Source organism: Mobula birostris, chromosome X (assembly GCF_030028105.1).
Source record: "Mobula birostris isolate sMobBir1 chromosome X, sMobBir1.hap1, whole genome shotgun sequence".
NCBI classification, from domain to species: Eukaryota; Metazoa; Chordata; class Chondrichthyes; order Myliobatiformes; family Myliobatidae; genus Mobula; species Mobula birostris.
Genome location: NC_092402.1, coordinates 61,905,866 through 61,916,612, shown reverse-complemented (window position 1 = coordinate 61,916,612; position 10,747 = coordinate 61,905,866). Strand labels below are relative to the sequence as shown.

Below are 10,747 nucleotides of genomic sequence, written 5' to 3'. Positions count from 1 at the left end.
ACTTGTTAAGAGGTGGTGGACTGCAGAAATTGTTATTGGAAGGAATGATAGAAGGAAGGAGGGAAAGAGGAAGGCAGCGAACCACTTAGTACGATAATGTGAGGCAATGGACTGGGTTGAGTTATGCTGAGGCCAGAAAAAGAGCGCAAGATCGAAGAAGATGGAGGTGCATAGCTGCCAACCCCGGATTCGGGACGGCACCCACTGACTGACTGAACACCAACTGGCAGTAAACCGTCATGATCAACTTTCCCTTATATCTATACATTGTGACAGTGAAGCACATCAATTCGACTGGACCAATGTCACTATCCTAGGCCAAGCTCGTCAACGACAAGCCTAAGAATTCTTAGAGGCTTTGTTCTCCACACAGAACTCTATCAACAAACACGTCAAAATGAACCCAGTTTACATCCCACTTCAGCGCCAAGTCATCAGCCCAGAGCCAATTCACACCTGATTACACATGTCAATCAATGAGGATGATGTTAATCCTACATTATGGTCGACTAACACAGCCCAGACAACAATTATCACCTAATCGGATTTTAATGAACCAATTGCTGATTACACAATCAGTAACCAATGGAAATCAATCTCTCTCTCTCACACACGCACACACGGACACACACACGCACGCACACTAACCAGCTTGCACATGTAGACACCTCCCAGTCTCTACCCAGCTAATACAATTCACCTGGTGCTCATTCCAGACTCATTACCTGGAGCCTATTGAAACCTAGAACTCATCCACAGTCCTTGTTCACTTAAAAATCCCCCTGGCCTCAACCAGTTGTCCTAGATTTCACTCTCCCTGCCTAAAGTTTACCTTGTTGCCCATTGTGTCTGTTTTTGTTCTCTCTTGTTCAGTGGCCCTTCATGGCTTGTTATTTTGCAGTCTACTATTAGAGTTATTCACTGCTAAGTCATCTCTGCTGCTCTGCTTTTGTGTATAGAAGGCTTGACATTTCCTGATACGCTGAAGGAGAGTAAAGAACAAACATCAGTCCATCTACAGGTTATAATTATACAAGATTTTGTCATTGTACCAAAAAGGCTTGAATGCATTCAAGTTCAAATACCAATAGAACTTGAATTAAGTAAATATCTATTAATTAATGTTTCTTTACTAAGTCTTTTAAGTTAGAAATATCTAAAATTGTCATGTGATATTTGCCCCTTCTACACGAAGTATTCTTCACGCTACTACATTGCATAAATGTTCATGTCCAATCAGCCATTAAAGCCTTGAGCCAAGGTCCTGACTGAACAGACTTTGTATTTCATTTTTTCAATTCTCTTTTGATATTTCACCAAAAACTCCAGCAAATTTCTTTGAATATAATGTAGAGAGCATTCTAACATTCAGACTGGTTGTATCACTGCTTGGTGTAGAGTCTCCAATGCACAGGATCAAAAAAGGCCCCAGAGGGTTATAGACGCAACCAGCACCGTCATGGGTACAAGCCTCCTCACTGTCCAGGACATCTTCATAAGGCAGTGCCTCAAGACGGTGGCATCCATCACAAGGACCCTCACCACCCAGGACATGCACTCTTCTCATTACAACCAACAGGGAAGGGTACAGGAGCCTGAAGATGCACCCTCAACAGCTTCTTCCCTCTGCCATCAGATATCTGAATGATCCATGAACACTAACTCACTATTCTACCTTTGTACTTGTAATACCATGGTTAATATTTTTATTGCTATGCTGTGAGATTTTATTTTAAGCAATCCTCTGTAAAAGCAGTGGGTCCTGCTGGTAAGAGATTTTGGCTTTGGCTAAAGATAAGAAGCCATGTTGTCCAACAGGATTGTGAGATATGAGAGAAGGTTCTAGAGGGCTGGGCGAGAAGAATTTTCTGAAGGACAGTCATCTGGTTTGGGGTCTTTTGGGGCAAGGTGTGGAGAGAAGAGCACCAGCGAAGACACCTGGAGGATCCCATCTGAAGGGGAGACCCTATTGCCAGGAGTGCTTCACAAGGTGGAGGATTCCAAGAAGGGAAATTCTGCCTGTGGTTGATGTGATTTCAGTGCCATGAGTAAAGCCGTACACCCAGCTAATACCGAAATGAGCTCCAACGTTTATGTGCATACTTAGAGTGGTTTAACTGTCGTGGGCCGACCCAAATCGGGCCGGCCTTAGACATGTATTTCTTATGAAAGGTGGCCTTCTCACAGCTGAGTCACGTGTCTGTTAGCAGAATTAGCTGAAGAGCAAAGTTCAGGTATGAGCCCAGGTGAGTAGGTTACACACAATTTTTTTTGTCTTGCATTTTACTGCTGCCACAAAACAACAAACGTCACGACATGTATCATTGATAATAATCATGATTCCGATCACAGTTACTTTTCATCTAATTCTACGGGTAATCTCAAATGATTCATCCAAGCAGGCACCTTCATGTTGGTAATGAATGCTGGTTCCTCATTCACTCATGGTAAGTATTATAACTGAGCCCATCCTCAATAACTATCCAAAGACTTGCACTTGCCAGCAAGGATCTCTGAATAGTAAAAACAGATGTTTTCTCCACCGTTCTAGACGAGAGACACCAATGCCAATCAAAACAGCCTTACTGCTATCATAGCAAGAATTCAAGACTACATGGTCCTTGGTTGTTCCTATCAGCTTACAGCTAACTTGTATTGAACCTGTCCCAGAGAGTTCATGATATCTGTTGTTCAATAATCACAGCTTTCCTGAGTAGCTGGAGAAAAATTATTTTGAAACAACACAACATTAAGAGCAAGAAGAAAAAAAAACCTTCTCTTCACTCCAGCTGGAGCAGAAGCACTAATAAAATACAACAGCAGAAATAAATATGGAAAAAATACAGAGAAACTGACTGCCCTTGGTAAATTAGTTGATTGGGATCATCTAAAAAGTTATTTTTTTGAGTAAGAAACATATGAGTGCTTACTTAGCAACCAATAACTTCAGAAATGTTTTACTCCATAGAAATACCACCAATTGATTTGCTTAGAATTTGTCTTCAGTGATATAATGGAAATTAATGTCAGGTTTATGCCATCCCCCAACCTCTTAAACTTCCAAATCTTTTCTGTCAGACGCAAGTCCCAAACAACTTGCTCCATTCTGTGTACAACTTCAGATCCTTTTGGGAAATGCTGGGGCGGACTTTGCAAAATGCATTTTCAAAGTCTTTATAGGTGGCAGCTTTCTGCTGGCCATCTTGCTCAGAAGCTGCTTCCTGACAGAGCTGCATGAGATCGCTCCCTGAATATCCTTCTGTATTCTGAACAATTGAGCTAATTTCCCCATCGCTTAGGCAATGGTCTTGTTGGGACAAGGTATAGATTAAAATTTGGCGCCTTGCAATGCTATCCGGTGGAGAGATATAAAGACGCTTTATAAAGTACCTGTGGATGGTCTCCTCAATATCATCTGGGTGCCTAGTACCTCCAATGACTATAATATGGTCACTGTTTGAGTTCAGCACACCTTCTACATGAGACAGTAATTTGGCTTTAATAGAGTTAAGGTGGATGCTTTCTTCACCCACAGGGTTAGAGAGCATGACATCAAGTTCATTGATAAAGATGACAGATGGTTGACGAGACCGAGCTACAAGAAACATGGCCTGTAAGATCATCTCTCCATCTCCCTTCCACTTAGAGATGAAGGAAGAACCACTGACCTTCAGGAAAGTTGCCCCTAGGTGAGTGGCAATGCATCTTGTGAGCATCGTTTTGCCTCCTCCACGAGGTCCAAACAGCAAAATGCTTTTTGGTGCCCTATTTGCACCATTGTACGCTTCTGGCCTCAACAAAGGCCACAATATCTGTTGTTCAATCAGTGCCTTTGCAGTATCCAGTCCGGCAATATCACCCCACTGTACAGGAGGACTCGAATCCACGATTTCATTGGTTACTAAGCTTAGGAGTTGAGAATCCATGCTTTTCAATTGCTCCTCCAATTGACTGCTCGCGGTAACTGTCTCGACTCTCTGAGCCTGCATCTGGGGGTTAAGCATGCGGTCTTGCTCATCCACCACTTCGCTGTCCAATAATGCAGAAGTGAACTTCACAAGAGCTTCGGATGAGCTTGACTGAAGCGGAAGCTGTTCACTATTATAATGCGGCGACATCATTCTTTTCTTTCCATGGTCACTGTACTTATCGATAAGGTCATTCACAATATGTTGCTTCCTCGTTTTGAATTCTACAGGCAACGTGTCACCATTTCTACGAAAGTGATTGTCTTGACACTCACCAAGTGCCACGTCATTTGGCATCTGATACAAACCTAAAGCAGTCCTTTGCTGTCTATAACTGTACCTATTCAGACCCCCATCCTCTCTCAGGTTTGTATCAAATGTTTTTCTCTTTAAAGCACTGCTTGAGCCATTGGTAACAGGAGATAAAGAATCCTTGGGCAAACTGTGGCTCTGGTAGGCATATCTTGGGTCTATGGAATGCCGGGATGAGGAAGGAAGACGAATAGGAGCTGGAATACCTAAGGGTGGATGATGTACTCCTGAGTAACCAGGACCAGAGCTCAACTGAGAAGGGTAATGGTTTGAGGGGTAGTTGTAGATTGAGTTTAGTCCAGTGAAAGTTGAATTATAAGAGGGCATTATAGTGGACATGGAATGTACTGGCTGCAGAAGACTTGAACTACTTAAAGATGAAGTAAGAGAGGAAGGAACTGCAGATGTAGCTTGGCTACAGTGGTCTGAGGTTAAATAAGTTGCAGTGTAACCTTCCTGAGATGTTCCAATTGGCACAAGGCAGGATTGAATGCATGAGGCAGAAGTAGGACCACTTGTATTACTTGGATAGCAAGGTTCAGAAAGACTGTTGGTCACCATAGAGGAACGTCCGATGTCTACGCTGCCACTTCCTGGTGGGAGGATAGAATTAACTCTTGCTTTACTGCCTGTAAGACCATCATCTACCGAACTTGCAGAAAATGACCCCTGTTCACGAAAGGACATTTGCCAGGATTCGTTTTCATTCTTTTGTTCATTAATTGGTCCAAGTGGAGCATCTATGTAAGGATTTTGCTCTGGCCTCTCGAATGAAGAGTTCACAGTCCCAGAGTACTTCTCTGCATATTTTTTGAGCAAATTAGAGGCTGTCAGTGCAGAAATGTCATCATTTGCCCACTCGTACCGGGGATGCTGCTGTATGAGATGGTTCTCTTCTGGTTTATGAGCTAGGGAAGACATTGTGAATGAGATATCGAGGTACTGCTCTGGTCCCTGAGCATGCTCTGGAGTCCAATGCATCTTCAATAGGCCTGAAAGGCAACAACGTACATTGTGAACTAGATCTTCAAAGACTAGTCAATCAATATGACTTACCAGGTTATCAAAAGATGGATTCAATTACCCATTTGTCAGAACTGAATGGACTAGCTGTATTGATTTACCTGTAAAACCATACCATTACAGTTAATTATACTCTTGTATGGAAGGTCTGCTATTACCCTTGTTGTCCCAATTTTCAGTAGACAATTAATGTAGAATAGAGTTGGAAAGAGCAGTAAGATTACAATGAGTGAAGGGACAGACCATGAAGTTTCCAGTAAGTGCAGAATCTGCTTTTACACTGAAAGTTTAGAGTAGGGCAATTCTAATATTGGAAAATATTCTTGCCAAAGGTCCTAACTGATCGACTTTCTAAGCATGAGATTCTCTTCCTACCTATGCACATGATAAAATAACCTCCCAAAGTTCAGTTAAGGTGCATGCAATGCCAATCACCTGGCAATGTGCCTGAAATTGCTAGGGGAGACTTACTGCCACTTTTTCTTTAAATGTGTACTTTTCAATAATACAATTAAATTTATTAACAGAATCTCCTTCTGTATTTTCCAGTGCTTCTAATTAAAGATTTTACCTTAAAGCTTCACCATCACCCAAAAGACTTGAAACCCACCAGATACAGAAAGACCTGGATAGAGTGGACATAAAAGGATCCAAAGTCTGGGATCCAATGACACAACCTCAAAATAAAAAGGACGTCCATTTAGAAATGAGATGAGAAGGAATTTCTTCAACCAGAAGATGGTAATTCTATGGAATTTGTTGCCATAAAGGGCTGTGGAGGCCAGCTCAGTGGGTGATTTTAAGGCATATACCAATAGGTTCTTGTCTGATAAGAGAATTAAGGGTTATGGGGAGAAGGTGGGAGAATGATCTTTAAAAAGATTAGCCATGATCAAAAGTTGGAGCAGACTCAATGGGTTGAATGGCCAAATTCTGTTTCTGTGGTTTATGGTTGTAAGGTTATATGGTCTATCTTAATACTTTTGCCCAGAGCCAAATGCAGGGATCAGAGGAAAATGAGGTCAATAAGACATGTGGCTACTGGGCTGAATTTTATAAAGCCCCATTCTACAAACATACAATCAACGTAGACTGGAAAATCACAGCCAACAATCATCTTATGTACACAGGGCTTGCATCAAGGCCAATCCATATGTCAGGCACACAAAGTGTCTTCTTGCTGTCTGGAGTCGGTGGAATAATTGAAGAATTTAAGTTGCTTTAAGTGCATGGGATTGCAGTATAGAAATTTAGGCAGACAGACAAGTATTCAATAAATCTACTTCAAAATCTCTTGATAAACATGATGCACTACTGTCTGATAAAACAGATTCCATATACATTGGTGTCCAGATCATGTGATTTTTCAAACTCAGTGTTAACTTTTCTTCATATTATTGTACCTACTGTAGCAGAGGCTAACTAATGGAACGATGTTAGCAGTTACAAATATTCTGCATCAAAGTAGTCCAAAATGTTTTAAAGGGGAAGATACAATAAAGTCAGCAGCTGTAAGTTGTAATTTAACTTTGTAGGCTAAGAAAAATATTGTATTTATATGAAACCTCTCAAAATTTTCCATAGTGTAGTCACTGTTTTTATATTAATTAACCAACATAGGCACAGCATGTCCCAAAATTAACCACCCAATTTAACACCCCCCTCCCTGGCCTAGAAATCAATCTCTTTGCCTCCAATTAATGGATCATATTTTTTAAATGTTTTATTTTATTTAGTGAAACAGCATGGAATTGGCCCTTCAAGCTGTGCCCCAGTGGCCACCCCCCCCCCCCCGACAACCCCAATTTAATACTACCCTAATCACAGGACAATTTACAATCACCATTAACCTACCTGATACATCTTTGGACTATGGGAGGAAACCGAAGAGCTCAGGGGAAAACCCAAGGGGAAGACGTACAGACTCCTTGCAAATGATGCTGTAAATGAACTCTGACACCTCAAGCTGCACTAACGTCGCACTAACCGCTACGCTACTGTGATGGCCAAGTTTTTCAATCACCTTGAACCGGATGAAGTACTAGTCGTAGGCCTAAACAGATATACAATTAAAGTACAGCATCCAACAGCTCTAATGTTTTGGTTATAAAGTCCTGTACTCTACTTGCTTTACTGAATGTTGGATGTTCCAGGGACTTACTGTAGTTTCAATCTAATGCAGAATTCGCAATGATAGCAAGACAAAATAATTCCCATATCCAGGAAATGACCTTTAAGTGCCTAATTAGTCCACAAAACTTTCTTTGAAAACCACCTTGTGTAGGATTTTTCTATTGAGTCATGAAGGTTAGGAAAACATTGGGTTTGATTTTGCTCTGTATTGAATTAGTTAATCTCGTCTGAGACCATTATAGATATTGTAAGTGTCCTTAACTAAAACAGTCAATGTTTTCCCTTCTGATTGATGCTTAGTGGCTCCTAATAAAATATCAGGCAAGGAGAGAAGATTCAACGTTGACAGATCTGTCACTTCATAACGAGGAAAAAAGTATTTTTGTGTGTGTGCAATTGGTAGAATAGATTTCAGGTGTCTAGTGTATGGTAGATGTGCGGGAGCCCAGTTGTGAAGCCACCCTGCGGAAGAATTTTCTTGGTCAGTAACAGTGAGCCAACAACCTCATTACAATGTCCCTATGCTTTCTCTTTCTCTTCCCAAGGAAGACGTATGAGGAAGCAATTGCATTCACCACAATCCAACCTTCAAACCTTACTATTACTATAACATATTGACTAATTGTTCAAATTATCATGCAATCATTATTTTGCCATTTTGCATACAAAATCATTCCTTTTCTTTCCAGAAAAATATTCTATAAAATCAGCTGCCTCCAAAAGTGACATCTAAGGTCTTGCAAACAATACTTCTGGATTTTGATTTAGGCAATGAAACTGGGCTCAGATGGAAGGAAAATCAGTGGGAAATTATGTCTGAGCCAGTGACAATAATTCAGTTACACATTACACATTGGTGTGGCATGGCAGCATAGTGGTTAGGACAACACTTTACAGTACCAGCGACCCAGGTTCAATTTCAGCCACTGTCTGTAAAGAATTTGTACGTTCTCTCCATGACTGCGAGGGTTAGCTCTGGGTGCTCCGGTTTCCTCCCACAGTCCAAAGATGTACCATTTGGTAGGTTAATAGGTCATTGTATATCATTCCGTGATTAGGCTAGGGTTAAATTGGGTCATTGCTGGGCGGCATGGCTTGAAGGGCCTATTTCAATCTGTATCTCAAATAAATAAACATCATTATGGAAAAAGATTAAGATAATATAGGAATATAAATTGGATTGGGGATAATTTCACTAGAATGAGAAGTGATAGAGGAAAAGCAGACTGGAAATAGTCACTGTGGATAAATTGGTCTTGGAGCAAAGGGAGGTGTTCAAGTGACAGATAGAAGGGGAGTACATGCAAATTGCTGAAGGAACCCAGCAAGTCAGCAGTATCAATGTACAGGAATAAACAGTCAATGTTTTGGGGCTGAAACCCTTCATCAGGACTAGAAAGGAAGGGAACAGAAGCTAGAATAAGAAGGTGGGGGGGGTAGAGGTTAGGTGAGACCAGGTGAGAGGGAAGGTGAGTAGATGGGGAAGGAGGATGAAGTAAGAAGTTGGGAGGTGATAGGTGAAAGAGGTAAAGGGCTGGAGAAGAGGAAGGGTCGTGGTCTCAGGATTGCTACCCATGCCACATGCTAGTGAGACCAGAGGTAGGAAGGTCATACAATTTAACACATGACTAAGGAGTTGGTGCAGAAGGGAGGACTTCAGATTTTTGGGTCATTGGCTCTCTTCCAGGGAAGGTGGGACCTGTACAGAAGGGACAGTTTGCAGCTGAACTAGAGGTGGACTAATATCCTAGCGGGAAGGTTTGCTAGTGCTGTATGAGATACGGGGGAGGGGGGTTTAAAACCAGAGTTGCAGGAGGATGGGATGCAGAAGATAGTGAAGTGTTGTGGAGAAAGATGTTCTTAAGCCTACGTACAAGGTCAGGAAACAAAAGGTTGAGCATGATGGGACTAATGTTCTGAGCTGTAAATTTCAATGCAAGGAATATTACAGGAAAGGCAGATGAGTTTAGGGCATGGACCTGCATCTGGAATTGTGACATTGCAGCCATTCGTGAGACTTGGTTGCAGGAGGGGTAGGACTGGCAGCTCAATATTCTTGGCTTTTTGTCTTAGATGTGATAGAGCAGGAGTGGTTAAAGGGGAAGGGGTAGCGTTACTAGTCAGGTAAAATATCATGACATTGTTCAGTCAGGAGACACATGAGAACTCGTCTAGAACTGAGAAATAAGAAAGATATGACCACATTAATGAGATTATGTTATAGACAGCCCAACAATCCACAGGAGCAAATTTGTAGAGAGATCACAGACTGTTACAAGAAACAATAAAGGTTGTGATAGTAGATTATTTTAACTTTCCACATATTGGCTGGGACTGGGAAAGAGTTTGTAAAGTGTGGTCAGAAAAGTTTTTTTAATCAGTATATAAAAAAAGTCCTAACTAGAGAGAGTGTGATACTAGATCTCCTATTAGGGAATGAGACAGGACAGGTGACAAATTTGTATAGGGCAACATTTTGCATCTAGTGATCACAATGCCATTAGTTTCAAGATAGTTATGGAGAACCATAGATCTGGAGTGTGGGTTTAAGTTTATAAATTGGAGAAAGGCCAATTTTGATGGTGTCAGAAAGGATCTGGTTATTGTGGATTGGAACAGGCTGCTTTCTGGCAAAGATGTACTTGGTAAGTGGGAGGCCTTCAAAAGTGAAATTTTGAGAATACAGAGTTTGTATATTCCTGTCAGAATAAAAGACAAGGATAACAGGTTTAGGTGACCTTAGTTTTTGGAAGATATTGAGGCTCTGGTTAAAAAAAGGGAGATGTATCGCAGGTATAGGCAAGTAGGAACAAATAAGGTACTTGAGGAGTACAAGAAATTCAAGAGAGAAGAAATCAGGAGGTCTAAATGAAGACATGAGGTTGCTCTAGCAGACAAGGTGAAGGAGAATCCTAAGGGCTTCTACAGACATTTAAAAGGATAGCAAGGGACAAAGTTAGTTCTTTGGCAGATCAAAGTGATAATCTATGCGTGCAGCTGAAAGAGATGGAGGGGGGAGATATTAAATAAATTTTTTGCTCAGGAGACAGACACAGAGTCTATAGAAGTGAGGCGAAGCAACAGAAGGGTCATACACCCATTACAGATTACAGAGGAGGAGGTGTTTGCTGTCTTGAGGCAAATTAGGATGGACAACTCTCCAGAGTCTGACAAGCTGTTCCCTCAGCCCCTGTGGGAGGCTAGTGCAGAAATTGCAGGGGCCCTAGCAGAGAAATTTAAAACATCCTGAGCCATGTGTGAGGAGCTGGACACAGGTACTTGGATAGACAGGGATTGATTAGAGATAGTCA

At 41.5% G+C, this 10,747-nt stretch overlaps 1 protein-coding gene across 1 annotated transcript; it reads right to left on the bottom strand.

Moving 5' to 3' along the window:
- Nucleotides 1–3,074: 3,074 nt before the first annotated feature.
- On the bottom strand, nucleotides 3,075–5,261 carry LOC140191524 (fidgetin-like). The gene is made up of 2 exons (XM_072248974.1): nucleotides 4,907–5,261; nucleotides 3,075–4,192 (listed from the first exon to the last, which is right to left on the bottom strand). Exons 1-2 carry the CDS (start codon nucleotides 5,259–5,261, stop codon nucleotides 3,075–3,077), a joined length of 1,473 nt encoding a protein of 490 aa, XP_072105075.1.
- Between the last annotated feature and the right edge of the window lie 5,486 nt (nucleotides 5,262–10,747).

Bases quoted from the DNA above. Each gene is read 5' to 3' on its own strand.
- LOC140191524 (XM_072248974.1), bottom strand. From the start codon at position 5,261: ATGCATTGGACTCCAGAGCATGCTCAGGGACCAGAGCAGTACCTCGAT. The intron at 4,193-4,906 runs GTAAAGCAAGAG...CGTTGCCTGTAG, and splicing joins AGATGATGGTCTTACAGGCA to AATTCAAAACGAGGAAGCAA.